Genomic DNA, 18927 nt, shown 5'->3' with positions numbered 1-18927 from the left:
CCACTATATTTCATTTGTTTAAAAGAGGTTTATAAAAACTACCTGATTGTATGTGGCACATTTAGTAACACTGAAGGAAATGTGTTTCCTTTTGCAAGGAGTACCTACCTGCTCATAGTTCTTTCTGCCATTGCAAGCATGGAAGGAATAATTGCTATGGATAGATATTCTTTAATCTGATAGAGACTTCTAGTTGCAGATTCCTTACCTTTGAATTTCCCCTGGACATCACACTGTATCTGAAGATTTTCATGAGCAGTACCCATGCGTCCCATTAGGTGACTTCTATCGGCTCAGTGTCCATCGTCTGCGTCATCTGTGCCATATATTTGACATTATGGTTCCTATATAGACGCCACCTCAGAGTGCTGACATCAGTTCTGTTCTTAACAGTCCAGCAAGTGCTGATCTGGAAAGAGCTATCACTAAGTCACTTTTTGACCGCCTTATTTTTTATTTTTATTTTTTTTACTTTTTGTCAAAAAAAAATCTTGAGTGGTCAGCTTATGGTGTGTCTAGGATGTCATCCAGAAAGACCGGCTTCAAGCCCTGTGGATCCTGCCTTCGGGCGATGGCCGTGACCGATCTGCACCTCGTGTGTCTTTCAATCTGAAGTTGTGCTCATTGTGTTGGACCATGCATCCAAAAGCTTTGAGGGAGCGGTCCCTAAAGCTGATGGCAGCCCAACGTTCGACTCCATGCAAGTCGAGATCTTGGTCGAGAAGAAGGTCCCGTGAGCGGTCACAGAGTCCTCCATCGTTGTCATCCCACTCCGAGTCCTCGGGGAGATTGGGTAAGCTGAGGAATCGGAAGAAGTCTAAGAAGGTGAACCTTTCTTCCACTTCTCCTCATCCATGTGCCAACAAAATGAGAGAGCCTCAATGTTCTAGGCCTCGCTCTGGAGAGCCTGTGCCTGGGCTGACTCCACGCCTTTCCCAGTTTCCGGCAGTTGGAGTGACCTCTGCCCAACTCAAGGAGTGTTACAAGGCCCTGCACCTAATGTTCAGGCAGCCTAGCACCACTGGAGGGCCTTCGGACCTGCGGAGTCAGACGGGGCCCTTCAGGTTCCCTGCCTGGGGACATCTGGCTCGGCAAAGAGGGGCACCCAAGGATCCATTCCTGGATCCGGACTAGTGTTTTATCATACCACCCACACCTAGCATGATGCTGTTCCAAATGCAGACATTGCTGTTTGTGCCCACGGGTGGTGCCATCCCCATTGTAATCCCCGACTCCGACACAGAGCTGGATGGGCATCGTATGACGCTGGTAGGACACTTGCTTCCTAGGTCAGATCCTGAGCCTTTTTCTTTTGGGTTAGGTTTTGGAGAAGATTGGGCGGGGTCACTGGACCCTTTAGAACATAAGCTCCATGAACAACCTTTGGACTGGCATACAGACTTGGGTGAAGCCAGCAGACTGGATACTTCTTCAGATACTGGCATGCTCTCTTCCCCTGTCATTGAGTTGCCTTCAGTGGCCATCAGGACTAATCTCTTGACAGAGGTGCTACAACCAGGAGCTTCCACCTCAGAACTCCTGTTCCCATTTAATGAGGGCCTCACGGATGTCGTATTGGGGACCTGGCCAAAACCCAGCACAGCGGATCGAGTGAACATGACAATTGCCCACTGCCATCTTCCCGCTCCGGGGGACCAAATATTCCTGACATAACACCCCACCCCTGAGAACTTGGATATCCAAGACTGCAGTGAAGTTCACAATCCGTTGTGTACTGGACATGACCAACTTGATGGGCAGAGCAGTTTCATCGACAGTGGCCCTGAGGTGCCACGTCTGGCTAAGGACATCTGGCTTTTCAGGGATGTCCAAGCCTCCTTGATGGACATGCCCTTTGATGGCACCCATCTCTTCAGAAACAAGGCAGATTCAATGCTCAAGCGCTTCAAGGATTCTCTCGCTACGACCAGGTCCTTGGTGCTTGTGGCAGCCATACATGCGGTCTGCCTTTCGCCCCTTTCATGGCTATGGAAGGGGCCTCCAACTGCGTACATTTCTGGCCAGCCACCATGCCATGCATGCTGCTCAACCTCTGTGTGGCCAAGGGCCTGGAATACACTGACCTTGTGGATCAGGTGGCCAGTGGTCTGGACAGTCCAATGCTCCCCCCTCTGCAGCAGCCTCCAAACCTTCCTAACCTGACTCACCTCTAACATGGGCCAGTTGGTGGCAGGATTTACCTTCACCTGCTCCTTTGGCAATCTAGGACATCAGATAGGTGGGTTTTGCAGATTGTCCGAAGGGGCTACTCCCTCCCTTTCCAGACAACCTGTCATTCCATGCCACAATCATATGATGGAGGATCATTTGTCTCTTCTCTGTGAGGAAGTTTCAGCTTTCTTAGCCAAGGTAGCCATAGAGAGGGTTCCTGTGCCAGACGTAGGCTGTAGTTGCTAAACCTGCCACATTCTTGTCCCCAAAAAGGTCAAGGGCCTCCGCCCTATCATAGACCTTTGGTCACTCAATCTCTTCCCCATGAAAGAGAAGCTCAAGATGCTCACTCTGGCTCAGGTTCTATCTGCCCTGGACCCAGGAGACTGGACGGTAGTGTTGGACTTGCAGGATCCTCATTTTGATATCCCCGTGCTGCCTGCCCACAGACATTATGTCCGGTTCATGAGCGCTTTCAGTTCACCATGCTCCACTTTGGCATTCCTAGTCGGATGTTGACCAAGGTGGCAGCGATGGTTGCAGCTCATCTGCAGAGATCTGGGTTTTCATTCTTCCCCTATCTCAATGACTGGTTGTTGAAGGCCCCAGGCTGTCGTCTCTCACCTCCAGACCACAGTGGACCTCCTTCATTCGCTGGAATTCACTATAAATGTGATGAAGTCACAACTGACTTCCCATTAGATGCTCCCTTTATTGGAGTGCTTATCCTCCAGAGCAGCGAGTCCAAGATATTCAGGCTATCATACCGATGTTTCAACCTCTATACTGGATTTCGGTGAGAATGACACTGAGGATGCTGGGCCCCATGGCCTCCTGCATCCTGTTGTTGACACATGCCAGATGGCATATGCAGGCTCTGCAGTGGGACCTCGAGTTTCAGTGGGCACAGCATCAGGGGAATCTATCCGACAAGGTCCAGATCTTGAAGGGAACTGCAAAAGATCTGCAGTGGTGATTAACAGATCGTGATTGGGTCAGAGATAGTAGTGACAAATGTGTTATTCCTGGGATGAGGTGGCCGCCTGGGAGGGGTGGAGATCAGAGGTATCTGGTCTCAGGCAGGATCCGGACTCCACATCAACCTGCTAGGGTTCCGTGTGATCCGGCTAACATTAAAAGCATTTCTTCTCTCGATCAAGGGAAAGATGGTGCAGGTGGTACAAGCACGGTGGGGTGGAGTCATGGACCCATTGTCAAGAGGCTCTGCACCTTTGGAAGTGGCTGGAACAGCAGGGCATATCCCTGATGGTTCAACATCTGGCAGGATCTCTGAATGCTAGAGCAGACAAACTCAACTGAAAATGTCTAGCGAATCACAAATGGCGTCTCCTTCTGGAAGTGGCACAAGGTCTTTTGCAGCAGTGGGGCGAGCCTTGGTTAGATTTATTTGCCTCCGCAGAGAACGTGCAATGTCAACAGTTTTACACGTTGGAGTTTCCAAGGCGACAATCACTTGGAGATGCTTTTCATTTTGAGTAGAACTCAGGCATCCTGTGGCATCCTGTACACCTTTCCTCATACCACTTGTGTCCCGAGTTCTCAAGGAAATCAAAAACGAGGGGGGCCATGTAATCCTTGTTGCTCTGGACTGGGCATGGATAATGTGATGGCCTGAGTTGATGAGCATGTCCATCAATTCTCTGATCAGACTACCCCTTTGGGAGATCTTCTGTCACCCAAACCTGTCATTTCTCTGCCTTCTTGCATGGAGATTGGGCAGTGACAGTTCACAGCTTTTGACCTTCCTTCCGAAGTCTGTAACGTAATCTTGGCAGCGTCCCTCCACCAAAATGGTATATGCCTGTCATTGGAAGAAATTTGTGGCATGATGCACAGACAAGTCTGTTGATCCTTCTATCTGCCCCTCTCTCTGCGGTCCTGTTGATAATCCTTTCCTTGGCGCAGCAGTGCTCTGTATGGGCACTCTTAAGGGTTATTTGTCTGCTATTTCTGCTTTTTTAAGGTTGCCTGATCAACCTTTGTTCAAGACCCCTATTGGACATAGGTTCAGGTCTTAAACATGTTTTCCTCTATCCCCATTCATTATGCCCCAATGGAGTTTGAATTTGGTTTTGACCTTTCTGATGTGCCTTCCTTTCCTGCTTCTTCACAATTATCCTTTCAGATTTCTCACTATGAAAACTGCCTTCCTTGTGTCCATTTGCACTAGGGCCTCTTTGCTGCCAAATGTGGTTATGCCCTTTCATGTAGGCCTATCCATCAAATTTTCTATTTTATACCCACCGCCACATCCTTCTAAGGAAGTGGAGAGACCACCGCCTGGACCCAAAACAGCATTGGCATTCTACCTTGATCGTACAAAAGAGATCCAGGTGGATGATCAACTCTTTGTCGGTTATGTTGATCCGAAGAATGATCAAGCAGTGCAGAAGTGGACCATCTCCAGATGGGTAGTTCTCTGTACTAAGATCTGCCACACACTGGCCAAGAAGCAACCCCCTGAGGGGTTTGCATGCTCATTCGACCCAAGCAAAAGCTGTAATCACTGCATTAGCATGTGGAGTTAGAGTCCTTGACATCTGTAAGGTGGCAAGATGGCTATTTCTGCACATTTGCCAAACACTACTGCCTGGGCAGTCAGGTCCAAAGGGGCGGACTCTTTGATCATTTGCTTCAGCAGGACTTTCTAGTATGAACTTGGTTTGTAGACCCACCTCCAGGGATGGTATTGCTTGAGTATACAATCTGCAACTAGAAGTCTCTATCTGATAAATAAGTTACTTACTTTCGGTAACGCCTTATCTGGTAGAGACAATATCTAGTTGCAGATGCCTTACCGACCCATCCATCCTCCCCACATTGCAGACTGATTTCTTGGGGCAGGGACTTCCTTTTCAGGGAACTTAGTTTTGATGCACCAGTAGTCAGTTTTTTGATGGCTCTGCGCTTCTGGAAACTGACGTCAGTACGCCGGGTTGACGTTTATGTAGGAACCATGATGTGATATATCCTGCTCGGGTGACGGATGCAGAGCCAATCGATGCACCTAATGGCGTGCAGGAGTACTGCTCACGAAAATCTCTGGATCCAGTCTGACGTCTGAGAGAAATTCAAAGATAAGGAATATGCAACTAGATATTGTCTCTACAGTTAAGACATTACTGAAGGTAATTAACTATTTCTTTAACATTGTTTAGTTCTGGAGACATAGGAGTGGCTGCAGTGCCACAGGCTTCCTTCTCTAAAACACAGTCTCACTTCGAGAGAAATATACAATTTACTTTGAAAACATGTGTCATGTCCAGTGACGCAATACTATTTGATGGTTAAGATGTCATGAAGGTAGACTAACTGGACAATCCTTGCCATTATTCTTTTTTAAGCCTATATAGAATACAATAAATTATCAAAAACATATTTACAATCAGTCTTTGAATATTAATAATTTCCACAATTTTCATAGTTCACTGATTCTTAATGTTTGACTACTCTGATAAGGTTACTCATTGATAAGAAACAATAAATAAAAGGAAAAGTCAGTATGGAGTAAAGCAAGGTGTCAGGATGGGCAAACATCTGTGCAATAGAATGTGGTAATCGTGTGTAGTAAACAGGTAATAACTAGCAAGTAAATGTGTATAGATAATTGGAGCAGTAGAGTATAAACTTCATTGTTCAGAATAAAGTAGGCCAAAGTTTCACATAGAGGTACTTGCTTAATAATCAGTTGGGTTATAAATTGAATTGGCTTATGCAATAGAGAAATTATTGAAAAAGGACTACATAATAAATCTCTTCTAACAACTCAAACCCACTGAATTCTATTACCTTTCTTGTTGAAAATACCCAGTGTAGGGAGCTGGGTTCTGGTTGCTGTACCCCTCTCCCACTTCTTGCATGGCTTTTAGATGCAACTTCAACTATTAACCAGGTCCCCAGTGCCAGTGTTCCTTCCCTAAAACAAAAACATGTGGTCACTTAATCCCCAAGTGACCAGGCCCTACAGCCCCCTATAAGCCCCTAGTAAATGGTACGCCTGATACCTTATGCATGGGTACTAAAGAGGGACCTTCAGAGCTGCAGCGCAACTTGTGCCACCCTGGGGGAGCCAGCCCCAACTTATGCAGGCTGTCATTGCAGGCTACGTGAGAGGGTGCTCCCAAAAATGAAAACACAACATAACACACAGCCGTGTGCCATGTCCCCTAAAACTGCATGCAATATATTTAAGTCACCTCTCTAGCAGGCCGCCTGACAGCCCTAAGGCAAGGTCCATTATATTACATGTGAGGGCATATATTCATGAGCAGATATGCCCCTGCTATGCCTCTGTCGATTTTGAGACATAGTAAACGCACAAGGAAGCCATTTTAAATGCATTTGCAGGACAATTATCACTATAGGATCCTCAGCTAGATGATGGCCTCCCAGAATCTTCGGATGTTTAGTATCAAACATCTCAAAATAATAAATTCTCACTGACCCCAGTGCTGGATTTATTAATAAAAGCACTCAGAGGGCACGTTAGAGCTGCCCCCTGAAAACCTACCAGCTACTAGTGTGCTGACTGACTGGTCCTGATCAGTTCAGCCACATTTCTCCCCCCGCACCCCCCTCCCCCAAGGTGAGAGCCAGTGCTTTCCAGGGCCTGAAACAAATACCTGCTCTGAACAGAGGTGTGACCTCCTCTCCCAGGCAGGATGTACATTCCGGGGCGGGAAGCTTCAAAGGCCTTGCTGGCTTTGTAATGCGACCCAGGTCTTTCCTGATGGTGGAGACAACCAACCCCCCTGTCCTGACCCCACTTTTGGCTGCAGCACACGTGGGAAATTTAGTTAAATTCGGAGGAGTTCCCACTTTATGCCATTCCTGTCCCTAAGGTGAAGGGGCTGAATTGGACACTACTTTTTAAATTCCTCCATCTTTTGGAAGGAATTAGGCCACTAGGGTTAGGGTTATGCCCACTTTCCAGCAGACATGGTCACAAGAAGGTTGTAGTCCCCTTAAAGGTGGTTAGCCCATTGGCTACCACCTGGCACTCCCTGTAATACCCCTAAATTGAGTATTTAGAGGGAACCTCTGAATCCTAGAACTCAGATTCCTCACAACTGAAAAAGAGCCGGACACTACAGAGTCGTACCAGCAGAGAAGATAACAGGTGCCAACTGACTTGGACCCAGTCCTACTGGCCTGTCTGGAGCCCTCGACAATCCTGCACCAAAAGACGACCTGTCCTGCAGCCCAGAGATCTCCAAAGCTTTGGGAGGACTACCTGCCTTCGACAAAAATCAAGATCTCCCCAGAACAGCGTACCTGAAACAAAATAACTCTGCCCTGAGAAACCGCAAAACCGTCTCTTGACCCACAGCTGCACCTGACGGCCATGGCCTGAGTCCAAGTAGCCCACCAGTCATGAGATGGTTCCCTAGTGATTCTGATTCTGATTCCACCATGGGCTGTCTTCTGCCAGACTCTGCCTCAAAGCCTGCAGCCTGAAACCGAAGACTCCCCTAAACCGCGGCCTACCTGGTAAGCTGTTCCCAACAGCAAAGTACATATCTGCACCTGCAGCCCCTGGGCCTTGGGGAGCTGGACCCCACATCCCCAACATCAGAACTTACCTGGGCAGGTGAGGGTTTTCTTCATTGAGGTTCCTAGCCTGATACAGAAGCCTTTTTACAAAACCATTCTCCCCCGTTGACTTGCATTGGGCATCCAATTCTGTGTTGGCACTCTGCACCCAGTTTGGTGCTGCCTTGTGGCCCCCCCTTGTACTTACCTCAACCCAAGGAGATCGACCCCTGACACCGCTTTACTCACCTATGAGCAGTGCATCTTTGTTTGCCCCCTGTCTTTATTGGTTAACATTGGGCACCCGACTCCGAATTTGACTTCTGCACCCGGCCGCCCCTGTGCCACTGTAGATGCACTCTTGATACTGATATGAACCTTGCCTGGTGTTGTCCAATGACCCTGAAGACTGGATTTGTAAGTCGTGTACTTACCTGCTAAATTGCTTTCTTGTTTTCCTCCCATAAGTTAGCATTGCCAAACTGAAAAATTGCACTGTGTTGATTTTTGAAACTGCAAAATATTTATGTGTGAAAATATACTTACCTGATTACAAAGTTCTTGGGTTTGAAACATATTTAAAAATAAATGTAATTTTTCTGAATTCGTCTCTGATTTATTCTTTGAGTGTGTGCCTCATTTATTGCCTCTGTGAGTACAACAAAGTCTTAGCACTACCCTCTGATAAGTCTAACTGCTCGCCCCACTACCTCAAAATAGAGCATGAGTCCTATCTACTTTTGCCTCTCCAATACCTGTTGGGGATCCACTGGACTCTCTGCACAGTGTATTTCATTTTAGTGCACTCTATAGAGAGCCAGCTTCCTACAGCCAGACAAAAAAATTATCCTACCAGTTTATGGTAAATTGCTGCAATGCAATAGCAGTAAATACATGAATAGTCATACCTTCAAAAGGAAGAATGTACCACTCTTTTAACTAAATTCCTCACAAAATATTACATAAAGGCAGGTTTAATCACTGTGAAGAATGTGATTAACGTTTTTTCACACTATGTTCCAAAATATCTTAAAATGTGGACAGTCAACATGAATGTGAAAAATGTTGCATTTGATTGAGCACATGAGCTAATGTATTCAAATAGGTTAGGTTTACTTTTCTTAGTGAATGTGTATAACAAATAATTGAAGACAAAACAAACTGTCGATAATGCATTTGCAAGTCTGTAAGCATATGAGTTTTTCTTCCACATTTAAATCCAACACTCAACCTACCAAGTTGTCATAATATTGTAAAGTAATTCTTCTTTAGATCTGATTTTTATCTGAGTAACTGTCTGAAGTAAAATAAGGTGCAGTTCAGAAACTTTGATTGGGATCAGTGTTGCGACAATTGTATATAGTTCCCTACAGGAGATAATGGTGTAGCTGAAGAAATCAGAGAATTCAAATGATCTCTGTGCAAGTGTACTTTGAGACAGGAGGAGTCAGGTAAACTATATTATTCTTTAAAATTAGAAAAGGGAATGCAAATGTTATCATCAAATTATTGACTAACCCATTGAATGATCTTTTTATTCTTCTTATATCAAAATAACCATATTAATCCTAATTTATTTGTGTGAACTTGATGAACATGACAAGAAATTAATTGTATCAGATAAGTTGTTATTGAATATAGAATTTTGCTAGCAATATCTAAAAGAACATGAGAAAGGGAACTGGAATTCCTAGCTATTTTAGGCATGGCGATGCATGTTCTAAAAGAAACAGGTGATAGGAGACCATCTCTCATGGTGACCCAGTGGATTTTTCTACATTAATAAGGTCTTGTAGTAAATGCCATGCTTGTTTTAATGAAAAGCTTATGTGATATAAGGAGAGGTCTGTTACCTGGACACCTGCATTTTGTTTTTGAGAGTTTGAAACTTTAAAGCAAGACTCTGCGTGGTGTGCTTATACAAAATTTTTATTAAAAAATGTCAATACTTTGAAGTAATAGAATTGGCTATTTTCAAGAGCAGCATTATAAAATGTTAGGAATGGACATAAAATACCTTTAACAAATTGGAAATCCATAAATCAAGATACTCAATTTTAGAACAATTGAAAAGCAGAATAAATTAATCTTACAGGTATCTTCAACACTGTAGTAATTTAATGGAACAATGTCTATTGTTTCTAAATTATGTTTGTAATGAAATATATTTTCTGAATCTGTAGCTTCCCTGAAATAACAGCTAAATGGGACTCTCCAGTCTTAAAATATAGCAGAAATTCATCAATATAGGTTAAATATTTGATTTTATTAGCTTTCTTAAATAAAAACCCCTCAATGTAGATTTTGTCATTTTTAATTGGGAAGGATTTTAATGATATAATGCATCAGTGGTGCTAGGAGGAAACCTTGATGGGTATCGCTTAGAAATTTTAAACAAGCAAAAAAAGTACTCTTTGAATAAACAAAAGCTTTAGTTAAATCAGATATAGAAAATGGAACCCAAGAAGTGTTTTAAGCAGAAAGGCTTTACTTAACGTGTTGTATAGCATAGCATGTGTATTGTTACAAGAAACCCCTTACTTCATGAATCCCAAAAGCTGTCTTTTATTTCTCATTCTCAATACTTTAGTAACAAATGTCTAACCTATGTTATATAACGTCTTCATGTCAAGTCATCGTAGCCTGTGTTTGGAAAGAGAGAAATCACAACTTTGAAAATAGTTATCTTTCTTCCTTTTATTAGGTAAAACATTATAGTATAGCACTAGAGAAATCTTAGGCCCAAAAGTGTGGGAGAAATCTGAGAAAAATTAAAAAGGAAAGCTATCTGGTTCAAGTACTTTATTCTACTTTAAATATTTGTTCTAGAGGGATTTAATGATCTAAATAGGTCAAATTAATTGAAGAAGAAGTACTGATTGAGATATTAGAAACATAATGGTCAATAGCTTCGGATTTAGGATGAATATCCTTGGCACATAAAACAGTGTAATGTTAAAGAAAACAGTAAGAATTATCTGAATGAGTAATATCCTACTAAACATTTGACATCATTAGTTTGCCATTGAGAGGAAACTCATTAAGCTAAGTACTGAGTTGCGAGGAATTCATTTGTAAAGTGTGGGGAGTAGGTCAGTTGTAAATGAAGTTGCAAATTGGGTCCTTATTGTGTATCAAAAATGTATAGCTGAATCCAACATAACTGATTTTCGAAAGGTTGCACAAAAATATAGTTTTATGATGAAATTACATGTTTTTCCACTTTCAGGATTTTGATCTGCTTCTTGAGGCAATGACGTCTGTTCTGGCTGAAGACTCCCAGGCAGCCTTTGTATTTAACTGTCATGGTGGACGGGGGAGGACCACTACTGCCATGGTCATTGCTCTTCTCACTCTCTGGCACTTTAACGTAGGTATAATATGGTTAAATTGTGATTAATCTCTGGCACTTTAATGAAGGTATAATATAATTGCATAATATTTAATGGTGAATTATAATTCTAGTTCATGAATTACCTGTGTTCTCTTGTATTGTGTTCACTTAGAACTTTGGAGGCTATCTTTGTTTGTAATCCTTAGTACATAGATAACATGCTTGTTTTGGTAAAGATACAATACCTTGATGGTCATCATATAATAATAATATGATGTTCATAGCATGTGTGGCTGAATATGCACATGCCATCCATACTCCTAGCTCATGTTGGACTCCAATGTTTGCAAGTTTGTTTTCTCAAAGAAGTCTTTAGAATCACAAGATGTGCTGTAACTCCTTCCTTAGTAGACAACAAATATGAGTACTTACTGCATGTTACATAGTTTTATTCTGCCATTTGGTTCAGACATTTGCCAATAGGATCTTGAGTTTGCCGAATTTTCCACACATTTTTTCAGCCCACATGATAATATTTTGACTCTGAATAATTGGGAAAGCCAATATGCCAATTGATGGTTTTCCTCTGTGTTTTGTCACTAGACACCTTCAGTGGACAACGGACCAATGCTCAATGCCAGCAGAGGACAGGGTAGAGGTGGATCTGGTAAAGCAACTTTCACCTCTAAGCAATGGCTCTCAACACTCTCCTTTCCATCGACTTCACCTGCCACACATCACCTGTCGAGGAAGAAAGACTTCCTATCTCGCCAGGAGTAAATCATTTCAGAACAGTGGTTTATAGTGATGGCTACAGCTAGTGTCTAGACCTTATCCTAACCCCTCCTAACATTCCATTCCACAGACACGTCCTCAGCAGATACCATCTTCACCTTCTCAAGGAAGAGAAACATGTGCCTCTCCAAGAAAGTGTAATGGAGAAAGTGCATCCACACCAGCATGCATAATGCAGCGTTTCAGGCGTATCTTAGGCCTCAAGCCTCTCAAGAAATACATCCTGCTAGAAATTTTCCATGTTACTACCCTACAGGACATCATCACTCTGCTTCGACAAGGCGATTACATAACGGCTTGGGACCTCATGGACACTTACTTTGACATACCTATTCATCCTGCTAGTACCTTTGCGATTAGTGGACAACGCTACCAATTGAAGGTACTTCCTTCAGGGGTGACTACAGCGCCAAGGGTGTTAATGAAGTTTCTAACTGTGGTAGCCACCCACCAACATGGTGGAGCACTCATGTTTGGCCCTGCCTTGATGATTAGTTAATCAAGAGCAAATGCTAGCGTCAATGTATAGCCCACACTCCGAGAGTCATTTCCCTCCTTCAAAGTGTGCGATTCACCATAAGTGCCACCATGTCTAGTCTTTAACCTCAATAGATCCAGCTCTTCCTGGAAATCCTGATGAACACATTTATGGGAAAGCCTATGTCAGCCAACTGAGACTGTTTGCATTCCAGCAGCTACTTCCTCTTCTGCAGAGCAATCACTGATTCGTCCTGTAGGGATGATGGCATCATGCATCCCCACTGAGTCCCACACTGGGTTCCATACATTCCCACTACGAGAGTGCGTCGCTGGGCAGTGGTCATAAGTAGGCAGTCTCTGTACTTGCGACTCTCTGCATTGGTGGAACATCAGCGCATTGCATGGCAGGTATTTCACATATCCCATTCCACAAGTGACCATCAGCCTGGATGGCTGTCGCAAAGACTGGCCATCTTATAGGAACGTGTTTTACAGTCTGTGTAGCGCATGTGCATCTCTGACCACACATATTGCAAACTGAAAATGTTACCCGACTTGTAAGCATCTGTTCATACTGTAGTACTGTAGACTCAAGTGTGCCCTCCCTCCTTCCCTCAAAGCCTGTGTTAATTATAGATTTAGTCTCTTATCAACAAGGTAACACAGCATAAAATGTGTAGTGCACCATGTTATACTCACTTGACATTCCACACAAGTTCTTGCTGCTGTTCGAAAAACAATCTCATATAAAGTTCATGCGTATTGTCGAGTAAGGAAAGAGTCATAGCACAGCTTGTGACTCAAAAGACTTCTTCAAAGAAAACTAACTTGCAAACGTCTGAGCCCAACACCAAATTGCAGGCGTATGCAGAGCATGTGAATCACAGCACTACACTCTACAGACGCTTATGGGGTAAGTAATATTTTCCTTTTCATATGTAGAATTACTTATTGGAAGACCTCACTCCGAGCCCATTTAGTAGGACTCAAATAGAGTTAATTTTAGGCAAATGGATGAATGGCACTTTAAGGGATACACTTTGCTGAGACTTAATGGATAACGACATTGAGATCCTAGTGCTTAGTAACATAGAAGCTTTCTGATCGCACAATTTATATCGGCAAAAAAACATGGGCTTATTACAGAATAGACCTTCATTCCCCACAATCAAGAGACTGTTCAGTAAAGCCATAGAGTGCTAACTGGTTAAATATACATGTGACAGAAACAAAATAATTAAAGCGATTTGCAGACCACAAATAGTGGTGTAACCATGATCCAATGACTAAGCAGGCATTCCTTAAAATGTTTGTGTCTATGTCATTGTTTTTGAAGACAACAAAGGTGTCTTCAATCAATCAGAATTTGTGAAGCTCACTACTGACCCGTAAGGGTTTCAAGGCGCTGAGGGGTATCAGTCCTTTGTCATTCAGTCGAAGAGCCAGATCTTAAGGTCCTTCCTGAATTGAGGTAACAATGGTGACTGCCTGAGGTGAAGAGGCAAGGTGTTCCAGCTTTTCGCCATGAAGTAGGTGAAGGATCTTCTTTCAGCCGAGGTCTTCCGTATGCGGAGTACGATGGCTAGTGCTTATTGAGTGGAACGGAGAGGTCTGGCGGGGGAGTGGAAGGTGATGCAGTGGTTTAGGTAGGTAGGTCCTAGGTCATGGAGAGCCTTGTATTTGTTGGCGAGGAATTTAAAGTTGATCCTTTTCTCGAGGGGGAGCCATTGGAGGTCTCTTAGGTGTTTGGTGGATGTGTTCACAGCGGAGGATGTTCCTGATGAGTCTTGCAAAAGTGTTCTGGATGTGTTGTAATTTCTTCAGATTCTATTGGGTGGTGCCGGCGTAGAGGGAATTGCCATAGTCAAGCCTGCTGGTGACCAGGGTGTGGGTTACAGTCTTGCAGTAGTCATTTGGGATCCATTTGAAGATTTTCCAGAGAAGTCAGAGACTGTGAAAAAAGGAGGATGCAACAGAGTGGAACTAGTGGGTCATGGCGAGAGATGAATCCCAAATGAAGCAGAGGTTGCGTGCGTGGTTCATTGGGGTGGGGAGTGCCGAGTGTCACAGGCCCTAGGCGGATGTGGAAGGTCCCAGAATGAGGATCTCTGTCTTGTCTGAGTTGAGTTTGAGGCAGCTCCCCTTCATCCAGGCGGAAACGTCTTCCATCCTGTTGTGGAAGTTCTTCTTAGCAGTTGTAGGGTTTTCGGTCAGTAAGATAATCAGCTGGGAGTCGTCGGCATATGAGATGATGTTCAGTCTGTGACTTCTGATGATGGGCACGAACGGGCCATTTAGATGTTGAAGAGTGTGGGGCTCAGAGAGGAGCCCTGGGATACTCCACAGCTGATCTCTGTAGGTTCTGAAAGGTAGGGCGGGAGTCTGACTCTGTGTTCTGCTGGTTAGGAAGGAGCGTATCCACTGCAGGTTCTTGCCGTGGATGCCAGTTGCTTGGAGTCTGGAGCAGAGGGTATGATGGCAGACTGTGTCGAAGGCATCTGATAGGTCCAGTAGGATGAGGGGTGCTGTTTTTTGTGGTTGAGGAGCGAGCAGATGTCATCTATGGCGGTGAGGAGGGCGGTCACCATGCTGTGGTTGCTGCTGAAACCTAATTGGGAGATGTCCAGGATGTTGTTATCCTCGCTGTGTTTGCAGAGCTGTGCATTGATGGCCTATTCGATTACCTTGTCTGTGAAAGGCTGTGGAGAGATGGGGCAGTAGTTTTTGAGCTCCAGGTCGGCCATGAGTTTCTTCAGGAGCGGGCAGATTTCGGTGTGCTTCCAGTCCTTGGGGAAGGAAGCAGTCTCCATGGAGCAGTTGAGAGTGTGGCAGAGCTTGGGTGCGATGGAGGCGTTGGCTTTGTTGAAAATGTGGTGGGGACGGGGATCAGTAGGGGCTCCAGAGTGAATGCTACTCATGATGGAGCGGGTCTCATCTGTGGTGAGGGTGGCCCAGCAGTGCAGGATATGTAAAGGTTTGGAGGATCTGAGCTGATGGTTGTTGGTGGGCTCAGAGGGTCTTGGGGTCCGAAGCTTTCGTACATGTCCTTGATTTATCAATGGAAGAAGGTGGCTAGTCTGTAGCAGAGGTCCTGAGATGGAGGGCAGTTTGCAGCTTCCGACTGGGGTTTGGTGAACTCTTTAACCACAGCAAAGAGCTCTTTGGTGTTGTGTGCAGTGGTGTTGATATGGTCCTTCAGGGCAGCTTTCCTAGTGGATCTGATGAGATGGTGGTGAGATTTAGTGACAGATTTGAAGGCCACAAGGTTCTCTGGGGACTTGCTGTTTCTCCATCTCTTTTCTAGATGTCTTCATGTGCATCTGGAATCCTGGAGTGGGGGTGAGAACCAGCTGGCCTTCTTGACGTTGTGTTTACCTAAGACTTACCTAAAGTCATTTGGAGTAGCGCTAGGGTGTTGGTGCATTTGGCGATCCATTGGTGGAAGTTCCGTGCTGGGATGTTTGCGTCTGTGGCAGGGGGAGGTGGTGACTTGCTGAGGGTGTTGGTAAGCTGCTCCTCAGTGATCTGGTTCCATTTACTATGTGCAGAGCGGAGGGTGAGGAGGTGGCCAGTAGGTGTGGTGATGGAGAAATGAATGCAGTGGTGGCCGGTCCAGTGTAGAGTATAGGTGTTGTCAAAGGTGATTTGCTGCTGATGGTAAAAATGGGGTAGAGTGTGTGTCCGGCGATGTGTGTTCGCAAGGTGGCCAGTTGCTTGAGGCCGATTGTGGCGAGGTTCTTGAGCAGGGAAGCGGTGTTGTGGTCATTGCAGTTGTTGATGTAATAATTGAGGTCGCCGAGGAGAAAGTAGTTTGTGGAGGCGAGTTCATAGGGAGCTATTATGTCGATGATTGAGTCACTGAAGGCTGGGCGGGGCCTTGTGGCCTGTAGATGAGAAAGAAATAACCAAATGGTTATTCCTCATTCGCGTAATCTATGTTACAAATTATCTCCTTATTTAATTAATTAATTAAATTGTTTTAGCAAAATCAAAGGTTTCCAGAATTTTCTGTACGGATCCCAGTAAAAGTAATTGTTTAGTGCTCAAGAGGCACACTAATATATAGATATGACAGACATTACACACACTCGCCCTCTTCCAGACATTGCCAAAATGTCAATTTTCAATTTCGACACATCTGAGTTAACTGTCTTCACACCTATTAATATTACGACAGGATGAGCACACAAGCTCAAGGTGCTGGGGTAAGAAACAACACATAGAGAAATATCCCCTTGGGCAACATCAACCAAACAAGACTTCAATGTTAGTGTAACAGTGGAAATAGCCTTGTTAAGTCTGCTTATTAGACGGAACATGTGCTGTCTGGTGCGAGGCATATTGTAACTTACCATGAACATAGAGGGAGTTAAAGTCTACCCACTGCTTACCATTGGTTGGGTTTCCTTGTTGCTCTCATTTACCTCCTCCTTATTCATGCGACAGTTTGTTAATCTTGTGTTTGCACATCCCATGGAACATTGCCTCTTTACCTTGCTTTGGTGTAGAAGTATCTGCTTTCATTGCTTGCTTTACAAGCACTACTTTATTCTTTTGTGTTGTGCAATCCTTGAGAGTGCATGTATTTTCTTCCTTCTGTAAATCTGTGTTGCTCTCTATCACTCCATCCTTCTTCTTGTTGATGTAGCCCAGCTGCTTCACTCCTTGCCTCACCCCACCTGCTTCTTCGGTTGCTTCTCGGTCATTCCTGTCCTGCATCTGCCTTCATTACTACACACCCTCCTGTGTGGCTTTTGCAGCTGTTCCGCCCTCCTTCCCCTGTTTTGCTTTGCCCCCTTTGATTTTGTTCCCCTACCACCCCACACACTCACTTTAAAAAAACAAAAAAAACTTTTATGCATACTTTTTAGCTATGGATCCAACTAACAGCACAGAGTTAAGGGTATGATATTCATAGATTTACCTTTATCATCACCAATAATAAAGTGATAGACCACAGCGAGTGCACACAAATACCATTTATTTTGGTATTTGACTCACACATAGCATTAGAAAGGAAAAGAATGATCACAGTGTACGTAAAAATGATAAGATGTTTCATTACTTAGCATAATTGTGGCCGAAGCTTCCTAGTCCACCCTAAAGTTCTGAAAAAAGCTTTCCTTTAAGGATCATCTTGAAGAAACGTATGATCCTTTTACTCTTGATTTTCAAATGGAAACTGAACTGGCATTCCAGATATTTTCATTTTGGCAGGAGAGTATACAGATTATGGTTGCCTCCAAGTCTTGGTAGTGTTGAGGATATTGAGAGTAGATATACTTGACCGTTTCTGAGAACTTTGAAATTATTGCCTAGAGCCAACTTAAATGCATCCACAGCATAGAACAAGCAGTGCATTTTATCAGCCATTAGGCTTTCACAGCTAAATTAAGACTATTTTACACCACTTTCTGCAGAATATTGTTAAGGCAATTACTCAATTGTACCATGGCTAAGAAAATTTTTGGGACCAAGATCCTTCTTCATCTGGGTAACAAAACACTTGAGTCCCCTGTTCCTGGCCATTTATGATAATGGTAACCATCTAAACTTTTGTTTGACTATCAATACTTTGCTATTCTGTCAGGGTTAAAGCTGAAAAATGCTGTGTACCTAGTTTTCAATTCTGCTGCACAGTTTTTGGTCTCTACAGAGTCATCATTCTGGAAGTAACTACATCTTATTTAAACTCATTAACCGAATAGTAACTGTATTTGAAATTACCCTGTATAACTAATTTTACTTTAATCATCTTTCTATTAAAGTGCTAGTATCCAAAATGTTAGATATGAACTGCCCTTTTATTTTCAATAATAAGAGTTTCCATTCACTGATAGAGACTTCTAACAGCAGTTACACCACCTTTTAAATACCTCTAGACCAGTGGTTCTCAACCTGTTGTTCAGGGACCCAGGGTGGTCCGCGAAGCCTCCTCAGGGGGTCTGCGACTGCTTAGAAAATTAAATAATATTAACAGATTAGGTCCCCAGCTTTCAGTTATGACCCAGGATTCCAATAAAGATTCAGTGGGGGTCCCCTGGCTCCAGTAATGATAAGGTGGGGCGTCCACATAAGTCAAAAGGTTGAGAACCACTGCTCTGGACATCAGATAGGGTCTGGAATCCTTTGGATAGCAATGCCTTCCAGCGTCAGCGGGTGCTATCGTATGATGTGCTACTTGGGATCAGTATCAATGTGTTTCATGCTTACGCTGGCGTTAGTTCCTTTCTTATCACACCAACTGATGCAGATCTGTAGTTTAAACTGTCATTCAACGGTTTTGACAATTTCCATCGATCAGTGTACTTTTTGTTCTGAAAGATGACACTCAACCCATCAGGGTTTACACTGCGTGACATGTGACGAATGTCAGTTACGGTTCCACAAGATGTCTGCTTGTGTTGTGTCTGTTCTGGCTACAGCTCGTTGTATTTGTTGTGCGCCAAGATGAACAAGAAGGCTATCTGTGACTGTAAGATGAAGCTTACGGTTCTGGAAATGAGGAGGTCAAAGAATCGTTCTAGGCCACTGTATCGATGTATTTGGTGCAGCAGTCTTGTTTGAATTCAAGAGCGGGGACTCACTTTCCT

The 18927-nt window shown here is 44.0% G+C and overlaps 1 protein-coding gene across 4 annotated transcripts in view; it reads left to right on the top strand.

The window, feature by feature from the left end:
* Positions 1–18927, top strand: part of PALD1 (phosphatase domain containing paladin 1) — a 966838-nt gene that overhangs the window by 703966 nt on the left and 243945 nt on the right. For all 4 annotated transcript variants that reach the window (XM_069240368.1, XM_069240369.1, XM_069240370.1 and 1 more), the window contains exon 16: positions 10955–11095. In XM_069240368.1, the coding sequence (XP_069096469.1) occupies positions 10955–11095 (141 nt within the window). The remainder of the gene's footprint in view (positions 1–10954; positions 11096–18927) is intronic.

This window comes from Pleurodeles waltl, chromosome 6 (assembly GCF_031143425.1).
Source record: "Pleurodeles waltl isolate 20211129_DDA chromosome 6, aPleWal1.hap1.20221129, whole genome shotgun sequence".
Classification (NCBI taxonomy): domain Eukaryota; kingdom Metazoa; phylum Chordata; class Amphibia; order Caudata; family Salamandridae; genus Pleurodeles; species Pleurodeles waltl.
This window is presented reverse-complemented; position numbering and strand designations above follow the sequence as displayed.